Here is a 15,256-nt window from a genome sequence, read left to right on the forward strand (position 1 = left end):
CCGGGCGGGAGATGCAGGTACTGACACGTGAGGCGAGTTAGTCGGCATAACTCTCCCCTCGCTGTTTGGTGAAATTTGTTCAATTTGTACAGATTGGCTTTTATTTAAAGTAGCATCAATACAGTTAGTACATAAATTTCTATTGGGCTCCACCTTGGCATTGGAACAAATGACACAGATATCTTCCTCTGAATCAGACATGTTTAACACACTAGCAATAAACTTGCAACTTGGTTACAATCTTATTTAACAAAAACGTACTGTGCCTCAAAGAAGCACTAAACGATTAAATGACAGTTGAAATAATGAACTGAAAGACAGTTATAGCATCAATCCTTAAAAACAACACAACTTTTAGCAAAGGTTTGTTCCCATTAGTAAAGTAACAATAATTAAATTTGAAACATAAAAATTACAGAGCAACGTTTTTAATCACAGTCAATATATAAGTCTCACAGCTCTGCTGAGAGAATCTACCTCCCTCCAAAGAAGTTTGAAGACCCCTGAGATCTGTTAGAGATGAACCGGATCATGCAGGAAGAGTAACTGACTGGAATTTTTTGATGCGTAGCAAAGAGCGCCAAAAACGGCCCCTCCCCCTCACACACAGCAGTGAGAGAGAAACGAAACTGTCACAATTAAAACAAGCAACTGCCAAGTGGAAAAATAATGCCCAAATATTTATTCACTCAGTACCTCAGAAAATGCAAACGATTCTACATTCCAGCAAAAACGTTTAACATAATAAATACCTATTAAAAGGTTTAATGTACTTTTAACAGAGTAATTCCGGTGAAATACCATCCCCAGAATACTGAAGTGTAGAGTATACATACATGTCATTATAACGGTATGGCAGGATTTTCTCATCAATTCCATTCAGAAAATAAAAACTGCTACATACCTCAATGCAGATTCATCTGCCCGCTGTCCCCTGATCTGAAGCTTTTACCTCCCTCAGATGGCCGAGAAACAGCAATATGATCTTAACTACTCCGGTTAAAATCATAGTAAAAACTCTGGTAGATTCTTCTTCAAACTCTGCCAGAGAGGCAATAACACGCTCCGGTGCTATTGTAAAATAACAAACTTTTGATTAAAGTTATAAAAACTAAGTATAATCACCATAGTCCTCTCACACATCCTATCTAGTTGCTGGGTGCAAGAGAATGACTGGGAGTGACGTAGGGGGGAGGAGCTGTGTGCGGCTCTGCTGGGTGAATCCTCTTGCATTTCCTGTTGGGGAGGAGTTATATCCCAGAAGTAATGATGACCCGTGGACTGATCACACATAACAGAAGAAAAAGGAGAAACCATAGGGTGCAGTGGTGACTGTAGTTTAAACAAAAAAATCTACCTGACTTAATAGCCAGGGCGGACGTGGACTGGATACACCACAAGAGAAAGTAATTTATCAGGTAAGCATAAATTCTGTTTTCTCTTGTAAGGTGTATCCAGTCCACGGATTCATCCTTTAAAGTTATATAAACTTTATACAAACTTGGCTAAAAGGTCAAATGTTGGTGAGAATGCAAAAGGAAGTGATGCAGTTGATAGCTGAAGCAGGTGTGTGTAGCTTAGCTTTAAAAAAAAAAAACCAGACATACAATTAACCCACATTAATGGTCAGCATTTGATCCACACACTGACAATTTTATTCTTTATTATGGCATTTTTCTTTCACAGTCATTGAAACTATGTTATAAAAATGTTTTTACAAAATTGTGACAATTATCAAATAACTTATGTAAACATTAAATAAGTATTGTTAAGGTCATCTAAAACAACCATTTAAACATTCTGCAAAAAAGAAAAAAAGTTAGCAAATTTCTGTTTTAAAGGCACAAGATGCACATCTTTGGAGGTGTAAAAAAAATAAAAATCATACAATTTTTTTTTTTTTAGAACAAAACCATTATACATTGTTGTTTACAAATTCAACTGTATTCAGATTTGTTAACACTGTCCAGACATCTTTCAGCATTTAATCATATCAAATAAAAAAAAATTATATGGTGGAGGTACAACATTCTATAGACTGAATGAATAATAATAGGGGTGTTTAGGACAAAACCGGATTTTAAAAAATCAAAACACCCCATCCTTAATTATGCTCCCACTTTATGAAAGGTAGCTTCACTGGCTGTTTTGTTCCAGCTTAAATGGCAAAATACTGGGCAAACCACAGGCATGGTATACAAAGCCCAGCATCATTAGGATAGTTATCTTATAACTTGTAAACATGCATTTGTACTATGTATGACAGTGTTAAGTTTAATTTCAGTTCAAGTACAAGTGATTATTAATTTCAGTTCAAGTACAAGTGATTATTAATTTCAGTTCAAGTATAAGTGATTATTTAAGACAAAAAGGAATTCTATTCAGTACTAGGCACGTATAACCAAATCACCTACTAAAGAAGTATAGACACCATACTTCCAGAAAATACCCTCATACAAATTTAAGAGCACATTACGTTTTTCTTCTTATTAAGGAAAAGGTTGAGATATAAATATTTAAACAGGAAAAATTGTACATATGGAAGAATTCCTGTCAGATAAGAATAACTTCAACAACTCATGATGATGGACAGAATACATTTTAACAAGCATGAAACAAAACAAAAAAACCCTTCCATTTAAAGATATTTAAAAGTTAACTTTAAAATTTAACAAATATCAAAAGACATCACAGATGTTATCATTAAGAACACTTTATAGAAAAGCTAATATAGGGTTCCGGCTAGTGCAAGTGTGAATATATATACATACATACACACACACACACACACACGTCCATCAACAGAGCTATAGGAGTTGTCTTTGGGAGCCAGTTATATGTAAAATATTGCTTTGTCATAAAAATGAATGCGGTAAATATTTTTTATCCAATGTTTCTTAAAGCACATCTAGAATTGCTCAAAGTAAAAAAATAAAAAAAGGAAATTGTTTAAATAGATTGGGCAATTCTTAACCAATTTCGGGAACTGCATAAGGTTTACATTTAGAAAAAAATAAAAAAAAATAAAAACCACAGTATAAATACTTCATTTTACACTAGTAAAAAGGGATATAATTTTTTTTTTATAATGCACTGATTATTAAAATGAATAGTGTAATTTATATACAGTCAAGTATTTTAAAGTAGTCTTGATTTAAAAAAAAAACTAAAAATGGTTTCTGTTAAATTGAAAAATTTGTTTAAACATTAGCAAATTTTAAATGGATATGAACTTGAACTACTGATACTTATTTAATTGTAAAATGAGAAAATGTTGTATGTGCACTTATCCATGCAGTCTGCCTCAGGAGTGATCTGGTTTAAGAGCAAAGCTAACTGCTAGACATGCGTATTTGGCTATTTCAGGCCTATCCGAACGCCAAAGACAGCGGCCGTAAGCTGCATTTGAGAATTTTCAAAGCTGGATTTATTACTCTGAAAGTGCAAAACACTTAGATTTTAATGTGGCACTTCACAAGAAGAAATCCAGCTCCGAAAATTGCCAAATGTGGCTTGCGCCCACTGTCTTTGGCATTTGGATTGATTCATAATAGCCGAATGTATGTTTACTAACTGCCCTACTGGGTTGTTGAAGTAACCATTTTAAATCTTCTAAAGGACACATTTCAGTGCGAGTTTCTATAGTTCACGTACCTGCAAATCCCTTTATTTTTAGCACAATTCTATAGGAAAGCATCACAACAGTTGTGGAGTGGTTATTATGCTGAGAACAATGCGGTTTACCAAAATAAATAAGTTTTAAAATGTTTTGATAAGACAATATATTATGACATAAGGTCAATAAATCATCATATAGTTTCTCCTCAAGGGCATAGTTATATTACATTAAAAAGCAGCTTTATTTAATTCCACATATAGGAAACACCATATATTAAAAGGTTTAAAAATAAAAATGTGGACATCATTGCACAAGACTCACATAGTTATAGAAACCATTTTACCTGCTGTAATGCTCTTGACAACACTTTATTTTGCAACTTACTGGCAGCCTGTCCTAGAGAACACAAAACACAGTAACAGAATAAAATGTATATGTTGTGCAACAGTGCAAAGCAGCCATTGATTATCCTAATAAACAAGTACTATGCTTCACGCATCTTCACATTTTATGGCACATTACTTCCAAGTCATTTTTTAGTCTTCCTAAAAAAACAGAACAAGAATGTAATTGCTGGTATCTTCAAATGTTAGTGGAGGAAACCTGATGCCAAATTTTCCTTTGATTCTTTATGACGAACTTTGTATTCACACTAAGAGGAAAAAAATATATATGTATATATTTGAGTATTTTCATCTTGTAGCAAAAAAAACTAAAATGTACATGAAAAATATTAAATATAGTAACAAAAAAATAAAATCTAAAAACATCCATTAATGTGCAATAAAAATAAAATAAAAAAATAAGACCATTACCCCCCCCGCCCCCACACAGTATAATGGCCTTGTGGATTGTAATGATTCTGAGGTATTTTATACATTGCTCATTTCCATGAAAAACATTTATGGAAATGTATAATTTTCTTTCAATGATAATTAAAGATTGGAATAGCCGTGTTAGTCCAGTAGATAGATGCTCAAAAAAACATAATTTATGCTTACCGGATAAATTTATTTCTCTTGTAGTGTATCCAGTTCACGGATCATCCATTACTTGTGGGATATTCTCCTTCCCAACAGGAAGTTGCAAGAGGATCACCCACAGCAGAGCTGCTATATAGCTCCTCCCCTCACTGCCATATCCAGTCATTCGACCGAAACAAGCCGAGAAAGGAGAAACCATAGGGTGCAGTGATGACTGTAGTTTAATTAAAATTTAGACCTGCCTGAAAAGGACAGGGCGGGCCGTGGACTGGATACACTACAAGAGAAATAAATTTATCAGGCAAGCATAAATTATGTTTTCTCTTGTTAAGTGTATCCAGTCCACGGATCATCCATTACTTGTGGGATACCAATACCAAAGCTAAAGTACACGGATGATGGGAGGGACAAGGCAGGAACTTAAACGGAAGGAACCACTGCCTGTAGAACCTCTCTCCCCAAAACAGCCTCCGAAGAAGCAAAAGTATCAAATTTGGAAAATTTGGAAAAAGTATGAAGCGAAGACCAAGTTGCAGACTTGCAAATCTGTTCAACAGAGGCCTCATTTATAAAGGCCCAGGTGGAAGCCACAGCTCTAGTAGAATGAGCTGTAATCCTTTCAGGAGGCTGCTGTCCAGCAGTCTCATAGGCTAAACGGATTATACTCCGAAGCCAAAAAGAAAGAGAGGTTGCCGAGGCCTTCTGACCTCTCCTCTGTCCAGAGTAAACAACAAACAGGTTAGATGTTTGGCGAAAATCTTTAGTAGCCTGTAAGTAAAACTTCAAGGCACGGACTACGTCTAGATTATGCAAAAGACGTTCCTTCTTTGAAGAAGGATTAGGACATAATGATGGAACAACAATCTCTTGATTGATATTCTTGTTAGAAACCACCTTAGGTAAAAACCCAGGTTTTGTAAGCAGAACAACTTTATCTGAATGAAAGATCAGATAAGGAGAATCACAATGTAAGGCAGATAACTCCGAGACTCTTCGAGCCGAGGAAATAGCCATCAGAAAAAGAACTTTCCATGAAAGAAGTTTGATATCAATAGAATGAAGGGGTTCAAACGGAACCCCTTGAAGAACTTTAAGAACCAAGTTTAAGCTCCATGGAGGAGCAACAGGTTTAAACACAGGCTTAATTCTAACTAAAGCCTGACAAAATGCCTGAACGTCTGGAACTTCTGCCAGACGCTTGTGTAAAAGAATAGACAGAGCAGAAATCTGTCCCTTTAAAGAACTAGCTGATAATCCTTTGTCCAAACCCTCTTGGAGGAAGGACAATATCCTAGGAATCCTAACCCTACTCCATGAGTAATTCTTGGATTCACACCAATGAAGATATTTACGCCATATCTTGTGGTAAATTTTCCTGGTGACAGGCTTTCGTGCCTATATTAAGGTATCAATTACTGACTCTGAGAAGCCACGCTTTGATAGGATCAAGCATTCAATCTCCATGCAGTCAGTCAGTCTCAGAGAAAGTAGATTCGGATGATTGAAAGGACCTTTTATTAGAAGGTCTTGTCTCAGAGGCAGAGTCCATGGTGGAAAGGATGACATGTCCACTAGGTCTGCATACCAAGTCCTTCGTGGCCACGCAGGCGCTATCAATATCACCGATGCTCTTTCCTGTTTGATTTTGGGAATCAGACGAGGGAGCAGAGGAAACACATAAGCCAGGTTGAAGAACCAAGGCGCTGCTAGAGCATCTATCAGTGCCGCTTCTGGGTCCCTGGACCTGGATCCGTAACAAGGAAGCTTGGCGTTCTGGCGAGACGCCATGAGATCCAATTCTGGTTTGCCCCGACGGAGAACCAATTGAGCAAACACCTCCGGATGGAGTTCCCATTCCCCCGGATGAAAAGTCTGACGACTTAGAAAATCCGCCTCCCAGTTCTCTACACCTGGGATATGGATCGCTGACAGGTAGCAAGAGTGAGTCTCTGCCCAGCGAATTATCTTGGAGACTTCTGACATCGCTAGGGAACTCCTGGTTCCCCCTTGATGGTTGATGTAAGCCACAGTCGTGATGTTGTCCGACTGAAATCTGATGAACCTCAGTGTTGCTAGCTGAGGCCAAGCCAGAAGAGCAATGAATATTGCTCTTAACTCCAGAATATTTATTGGGAGGAGTTTCTCCTCCTGAGTCCATGAACCCTGAGCCTTCAGGGAGTTCCAGACTGCACCCCAACCTAGAAGGCTGGCATCTGTTGTTACAATTGTCCAATCTGGTCTGCGAAAGGTCATACCCTTGGACAGATGGGCCCGAGATAACCACCAGAGAAGAGAATCTCTGGTTTCCTGATCCAGATTTAGTAGAGGGGACACATCTGTGTAATCCCCATTCCACTGACTGAGCATGCATAATTGCAGCGGTCTGAGATGCAGGCGCGCGAATGGCACTATGTCCATCGCCGCTACCATTAAGCCGATTACTTCCATGCACTGAGCCACCGTGGGGCGCGGAATGGAGTGAAGAACACGGCAAGCATTTAGAAGTTTTGATAACCTGGACTCCGTCAGGTAAATTTTCATTTCTACAGAATCTATTAGAGTCCCTAGGAAGGAAACCCTCGTGAGAGGAGATAGAGAACTCTTTTCTTCGTTCACTTTCCACCCATGCGACCTCAGGAATGCCAGAACTATCTCTGTATGAGATTTGGCAATTTGAAAGCTTGACACCTGTATCAGGATATCGTCCAGGTAAGGAGCCAACGCTATGCCTCGCGGTCTTAGGACCGCCAGAAGTGAGCCCAGAACCTTTGTAAAAATTATTGGGGCTGTAGCCAACCCGAATGGAAGAGCTACAAATTGGTAATGCCTGTCTAGAAAGGCAAACCTCAGGAACTGATGATGATTCTTGTGAATCGGAATGTGAAGGTAGGCATCCTTTAAGTCCACTGTGGTCATGTACTGACCCTCTTGGATCATGGGTAAAACGGTTCGAATAGTTTCCATCTTGAATGACGGAACTCTGAGGAATTTGTTTAGGATCTTTAAATCCTAAATTGGTCTGAAGGTTCCCTCTTTTTTGGGAACCACAAACAGATTTGAATAAAACCCCTGTCCTTGTTCCGTCCGCGGAACTGGATGGATCACTCCCATTACAAGGAGATCTTGTACGCAGCTTAGGAACGCCTCTTTCTTTATCTGGTTTGCAGATAATCTTGAAAGGTGAAATCTCCCTTGTGGAGGAGAAGCTTTGAAGTCCAGAAGATATCCCTGAGATATGATCTCCAACGCCCAGGGATCCTGAACATCTCTTGCCCACGCCTGGGCGAAGAGAGAGAGTCTGCCCCCTACTAGATCCGTTGTCAGATAGGGGGCCGCTCCTTCATGCTGTCTTAGAGGCAGCAGCAGGCTTTCTGGCCTGCTTGCCCTTGTTCCAGGACTGGTTAGGTTTCCAGGCCTGCTTGGATTGAGCAAAAGTTCCCTCTTGTTTTGAAGCAGAGGAAGTTGATGCTGCACCTGCCTTGAAATTTCGAAAGGCACGAAAATTAGACTGTTTGGCCTTTGATTTGGCCCTGTCCTGAGGAAGGATATGACCCTTACCTCCAGTAATGTCAGCAATAATTTCTTTCAAACCAGGCCCGAATAAGGTCTGCCCCTTGAAAGGAATGTTGAGTAATTTAGACTTTGAAGTCACATCAGCTGACCAGGATTTGAGCCATAGCGCCCTACGCGCCTGGATGGCGAATCTGGAATTCTTAGCCGTTAGTTTAGTCAAATGAACAATGGCATCAGAAACAAATGAGTTAGCTAGCTTAAGAGTTCTAAGCTTGTCAACAATCAGTCAATGGAGCTGTATGGATGGCCTCTTCCAGGGCCTCAAACCAGAATGCCGCCGCAGCAGTGACAGGCGCAATGCATGCAAGGGGCTGTAAAATAAAACCTTGTTGAATAAACATTTTCTTAAGGTAACCCTCCAATTTTTTATCCATTGGATCTGAAAAAGCACAACTGTCCTCAACCGGGATAGTGGTACGCTTTGCTAAAGTAGAAACTGCTCCCTCCACCTTAGGGATAGACTGCCATAAGTCCCGTGTAGTGGCGTCTATTGGAAACATTTTTCTAAATATAGGAGGTGGGGAAAAGGGCACACCGGGCCTATCCCACTCCTTACTAATAATTTCTGTAAGCCTTTTAGGTATTGGAAAAACATCAGTACTCACCGGCACTGCATAGTATTTATCCAGCCTACACAATTTCTCTGGCACTGCAATTGTGTCACAGTCATTCAGAGCAGCTAATACCTCCCCAAGCAATACACGGAGGTTCTCAAGCTTAAATTTAAAATTAGAAATCTCTGAATCAGGTCTCCCCGATTCAGAGACGTCACCCACAGACTGAAGCTCTCCGTCCTCAGGTTCTGCATATTGTGACGCAGTATCAGACATGGCTCTTACAGCATCTATGCGCTCTGTATCTCTTCTAACCCCAGAGCTATCGCGCTTTCCTCTCAATTCAGGCAATCTGGATAATACCTCTGACAGGGTATTATTCATGATTGCAGCCATGTCCTGCAAAGTAATCGCTATGGGCGTCCCTGATGTACTTGGCGCCATATTAGCGTGCGTCCCTTGAGCGGGAGGCGAAGGGTCCGACACGTGGGGAGAGTTAGTCGGCATAACTTCCCCCTCGACAGACCCCTCTGGTGACAATTCTTTAATAGATAAAGACTGATCTTTACTGTTTAAGGTGAAATCAATACATTTAGTACACATTCTCCTATGGGGCTCCACCATGGCTTTTAAACATAATGAACAAGTATCCTCTGTTTCAGACATGTTTGTACAGACTAGCAATGAGACTAGCAAGCTTGGAAAACACTTTAAAGCAAGTTAACAAGCAATATAAAAAAACGTTACTGTGCCTTTAAGAGAAACAAATTTTGACAAAATTTGAAATAACAGTGAAAAAAGGCAGTTACACTAACAAAATTTTTACAGTGTATGTAAAAAGTCAGCAGAGCATTGTACCCACTTGCAAATGGATGATTAACCCCTTAATAACAAAAACAGAATAATAAATGACAAAAACGTTTTTTAAACACAGTCACAACAACTGCCACAGTCTACTGTGATTGTTACCCTCCTCAAACACGACTTTGAAGCCTTTTGAGCCCTTCAGAGATGTCCTGTATCATGCAGAGGGAAGCTGAATGTCTGTCAGTATTTTTAGCTGCACAGAAAAGCACTAAAATAGGCCCTTCCCACTCATATTGCAACAGTGGGAAGCCTGTTACTAGGCAAAAATCAAGCCAGCCATGTTGAAAAAAACTAGGCCCCAATAAGTTTTGTCACCAAATATATATAAAAACGATTAACATGCCAGCAAATGTTTTATATTACACTTTTATAAGAGTATGTATCTCTGTTAATAAGCCAGATACCAGTCGCTATCACTGCATTTAAGGCTTAACTTACATTAATCCGGTATCAGCAGCATTTTTCTAGCAAATTCCATCCCTAGAAATATGTTAACTGCACATACCTTATTGCAGGAAAACCTGCACGCCATTCCCCCTCCGAAGTTACCTCACTCCTCAGAATATGTGAGAACGGCAGTGGATCTTAGTTACTTCTGCTAAGATCATAGAAATCACAGGCAGATTCTTCTTCTAATGCTGCCTGAGATGAAACAGTACACTCCGGTACCATTTAAAAATAACAAACTTTTGATTGAAGTTAAAAAACTAACTATAATACACCACTCTCCTCTTACTACGTCCATCTTTGTTGAGAGTTGCAAGAGAATGACTGGATATGGCAGTGAGGGGAGGAGCTATATAGCAGCTCTGCTGTGGGTGATCCTCTTGCAACTTCCTGTTGGGAAGGAGAATATCCCACAAGTAATGGATGATCCGTGGACTGGATACACTTAACAAGAGAAACAAAGTATTGCAGTATGCAGTGATACCTTTTTTTATTGGACTAACATAATATTTAAAAGACAAGCTTTCGAGAGTTTTCCTCTCTTCCTCAGGTCTGAAGCAATACTAATCATTCTGATATAGATGCACATCACATACAACAAATGGAAGGGAGGGGTGTGTGTGAGAGAGGGGTGTCATAAAAGCAGAGAATGTGTCTGAAGGAGAAAATAGCTGAGAATAGCCAGAAAGAATAAACAGAGGAGAGTAAATAGGCCAGATGAGAGGAAAAACAAAAGGAAAAAGAAACCAATATAGGACAATAAGATGAGAGATTATAGAAAGTTATGGTAGTGTGTGAGAAAGCCAGAGTCTACATTAAGTCCTTCATTTCTGGTATTGAAATGAGTGATCATTTTCATCTCAAACGTCTTTCGTTCATGAGAGTCTGAAATTCCCTTTAAGAATTTTAATCCTGAGGTTAAGGATGGAGTGACCAGTCTGGGTGAAGTGATGACCAACAGGGGTACAATATTCATTTTCCTTGTGGATTTTGATCAAGTGTCTGTGTAGATTCATTCTGAGATGCAGCTTTAGGCCAGTTTCTCCAATGTAGCAACCTCTGTCACACGCTGTACATATACATACATACATACATACATACATACATATATACATACACACACACACACCACACAGAGAAAACCCAGCACTCACAAGCTCTCAGCTAAGATTTAAAAGCAAAAATGGAAAGGTTAGTCACCGCATCTGGCCAAATGGGACAAGCCCAGCCTTCCCTTGTTCCCAGTTTGTTTGGATTTGAAAGTCATAAGATCCAACTCCGGCCTGCCCCATCTGAGAATCAGGTTAGCAAATACCTCCGGATGAAGTTCCCATTCCCCCGGATGAAAAGTCTGTCTGCTCAGAAAATCCGCCTCCCAGTTTTCCACACCTGGGATGTAGATTGCTGACAGATAACAAGAGTGAGCCTCTGCCCACTGAATTATCCTAGCTTGTTCCTCCCTGATGATTGATGTAAGCAACCGTCGTAATGTTGTCCGACTGGAATCTGATGAATTTGGCCGAGGCCAACTGAGGCCAGGCCTGAAGTGCATTGAAAATTGCTCTCAATTCTAGGATATTAATGGGAAGTAGAGACTCCGATCGAGTCCACACACCCTGAGCTCTCAGTGACTTCCAGACTGCTCCCCACCCCATCAAGCTGGCGTCCGTTGTCACCATCACCCACGAGGGTCTGCAGAAGCATGTCCCCTGGGACAGATGATCCATCGACAACCACCATAGAAGAGAGTCTCTTGTCTCCTGATCTAGAGCTATTTGAGGAGACAAATCTGCATAATCTCCATTCCACTGACTGAGCTTGCTCAGTTGCATAGGTCTGAGATGAAAACGAGCAAACTGAATGATGTCCATTGCCGCTACCATCAATCTAATTGCTTCCATGCATTGAGCCACTGACGGCCAAGGATTGGACTGAAGGGATCGGCACGTATTCAGAATCTTTAACTTTCTGACCTCCGTCAAAAAGATCTTCATTGAGAGAGAATCGATTAGAGTTCCCAAGAAAGGAACCCTTGACTGTGGAACTAGCGAACTCTTTTCCAAATTCACCTTCCACCTGTGAGTCCTTAGAAAGGACAGAACAGTGTCGGTATGAGACTTTGTGAGCTGATAAGACGCCTGGATCAGAATGTCGTCCAGATAAGGCGCCACTGCAATGCCCCGTGGCCTGAGAACCGCCAGCAGAGAACCCAGAACCTTTGTGAAAATTCTGGGCGCCGTGGCCAGACCAAAAGTAAGAGCCACAAACTGAAATTGTTTGTCCAGAAAGGCAAAAACGGAGAAACTTGTGATGATCCTTGTGGATAGAACATGAAGATATGCATCCTTAGATCCACGGTAGTCATAAATTGACCCTCCTGGATCAATGGAAGAATGGTACGAATAGTTTCCATCTTGAAGGATGGAACTCTGAGAAACTTGTTTAGACACTTGAGGTCTAGAATAGGTCAGAACGTTCCCTCTTTTTTGGGAACTACAAAGAGATTTGAATAAAACCCCTGACCCTGTTCCTGAATTGGAACGGGACAAATTACTCCCATAGAAGCAAGGTCCCCTACACAACGTAAGAACGCCTCTCTTTTTATCTGGTTTGCAGATAATCTTGAAAGAAGAAACCTTCCTCTGGGGGAAGAGCTCTTGAACTCCAACTGATATCCCTGAGACACAATTTCCAGTGTTCAGGGATCCTGAACATCTCTTATCCAGGCCTGGACAAAGAGAGAAAGTCTGCCCCCCACTAGATCCGGTCCCAGATCGGAGGCCGACCTTTCATGCTGACTTGGTAGTAGCAGCTGGCTTCTTGGATTGTTTACCCTTGTTCCAAGACTGGTTGCGTCTCCAAGTGGCCTTGGTTTGTGAATAATTCCCTTCCTGCTTAGCGGAAGAGGGAGAGGGAACTTCTTTGAAATTTTGAAAGGAGCAAAAATTACTGTCGCCCTCTCTGTTTGGACTTTTTATCCTGAGGGAGGAGATGACCCTTGCCTCCCGTGATGTCATAAATAATTTCCTCCAAGTCAGGCCCAAACAGGGTCTTCCCCTTGTAAGGATTAGCCAAAAGCTTAGACTTGGATGACACATCCACGGACCAAGACTTCAACCATAAAGCCCTGTGCGCTAAGAGGCAAAGCCGCGAATTTAGTGATCTGCAGAGAAGCATCCATAATAAATAAATTAGCTAACTTAAGAGCTTTAATCCGATCCATTATCTCTTCTAGAGAAGTCTCCACCTTAAGAGACTTTTCCAGGGCATCAAACCAATAAGCGGCCATGGTGGTAACTAACAATACAGGCCGCCGGTTGCAAAAGGAATGCCTGGTGAACATACATCTTTTTAAGGAGATATGGCTCCCTCAATCTTGGGAACCGTCTGCCAAGAATCCCTAATAGCATCCGTTATAGGGTACATTTTCTTAAAAATAGGAGAAGGGGAGAATGGAATACCTGGCCTCTCATTCTTTAGCAAGGATCTCCAAAGTTCTCTTAGGAACTGGAAAAACATCGGAGTAAGAAGGAGCTTCCAAATATTTGTCCAACTTACTCAATATTTCTGGAGGGACCACTATTGAGTCACAATCATCCAGAGTAACCAACACTTCCCTTAGTAATAAGCCAAGATGCTCAAGCTTAAACCTGAAAGACTTCAGAATCAGCCATGGGCAAGGCGCTCCCAGAATCAGAGAGTTCGCCTTCAGACAGGACCTCCGTGCCCTCCTGTTCACTGTGGGTGGGGACGTCCTCAATCGCCATCAGAGAATCAGAGGCTGAATTGACCACACAATTGTCTCTTCTTGTACGCTTGCCGTGCGATATATTTGAAAAATTAGATAACGCATCAGAAAGAGTAGAAGACATCACTGCAGCAATGTCTTTTAAAGTAAACGCGGCAGAAACTGGCAAAATACCTGGCACCGCTTGAGCGGGAGTTAAAGGCTGTGACGCTTGGGGAGAAAGCCGCGGCATACTTTGCATCTCATCTGTAGATTGAGAAGCATCCGCTTTGGGCAAAGATGTATCATAAAAAATTTGGTCTTTATAATGTAAAGCCCCCTGAACACATGAAGAGCAAAAAGAAACAGGAGGTTCCACAGGGGCATTCAAACACACAGCACATGGGACAGTTTGAATTATATCTGAATCCATTATTGAACAGAAAACACAGAAACAACAACTTGTCTCCTTAAAACAAAAAAAAAAAAAAAAAGAGTTTTCTCAGTTAAAATAAAAAGTGACAATACCAAGAAAACCCGGTAACTCACTGACCCCAGAAAAGCAGGGAAAGCGCTTGTTAACTTTCAAACTACAGAATATGGAAAACTTCAGACACCCGTGAAAAAAACACTGGCACCTCGCCTCAGCAGCTCTGCTGAGGCGCCTGCCTGCCCCTCGATCGACCAGCAGTCAATCCGCCACCAAAGTCAGGTCCGGATCAGCACTATGACGCTGCAAACCGCTTGCTTCTAAACCATGCAGATGCAGCGGTGCACTATCACCACGTAATAACAATCGGGACTTCCGGAAATGAGTGCTGCGCAGCAAAACTACAGCCCCTGCGAGCCAAGGAAGTCCCGCCCATCGTGGGCGTGATCGAATTCCGCAGTAAACAGTTATACGACCATATTGTCAGACCGGCCCTGAATCCATGCGGTCGTGACGTCCCCGTAATAGGAACCACAAAAAAACAGCCTTAGATGCAAACCGGATAGTTCCGGTAGTAAAAACTACATATAACATCCCCAGCGTCAGCCAAAAAACCCCTTGAGGCATATACAGCACTAAAAACATGAGCCCCATAAACATGTCATCAAAAGTAACACGCAGCTTTAGGGAGAGCAAATATCAGAGTGGGTGCTACTTAATCCTAAAAGAACCCACACTCTGCGGATCAGGAACCCTGTGAGAGCCCATGATCTGTCCAGCAGAATAAAAACGTACAGCCATGTCTGAGATCTTTTGCCCCCAGAAAAAGAAAGACTGCACTTACCTCAATGCTGAGTAACAGCTTGAAAACGTCCCACAGTGTCAAGAGGTCTTCTCCCTCCAGCAGTCCTGTGGAAACATAAGGGCCTTAGTTACTATATGCTAAAACCATAATCCAGAAGGGCAGCACAAGTATGGGAGGCGCAGTGAGGCTAAAACCCCACCAGTTCCCATTGCCTTAAAGCCACCTGTAGCTCTACTCTAGAGGCTGACAAG

General features: G+C 41.2%; 1 protein-coding gene across 3 annotated transcripts in view; it reads right to left on the minus strand.

Annotated features, from left to right (window-relative positions):
* Positions 1-1,614: 1,614 nt before the first annotated feature.
* BORA (BORA aurora kinase A activator) overlaps positions 1,615-15,256 on the minus strand; it is a 94,269-nt gene continuing 80,627 nt past the window's right edge. For all 3 annotated transcript variants that reach the window (XM_053707932.1, XM_053707931.1, XM_053707934.1), the window contains one exon: positions 1,615-4,271. In XM_053707932.1, the coding sequence (XP_053563907.1) occupies positions 4,209-4,271 (63 nt within the window). In that variant the 3' untranslated portion in view covers positions 1,615-4,208. The remainder of the gene's footprint in view (positions 4,272-15,256) is intronic.

The sequence above is a fragment of the Bombina bombina genome, chromosome 3 (genome assembly GCF_027579735.1).
Source record: "Bombina bombina isolate aBomBom1 chromosome 3, aBomBom1.pri, whole genome shotgun sequence".
Classification (NCBI taxonomy): domain Eukaryota; kingdom Metazoa; phylum Chordata; class Amphibia; order Anura; family Bombinatoridae; genus Bombina; species Bombina bombina.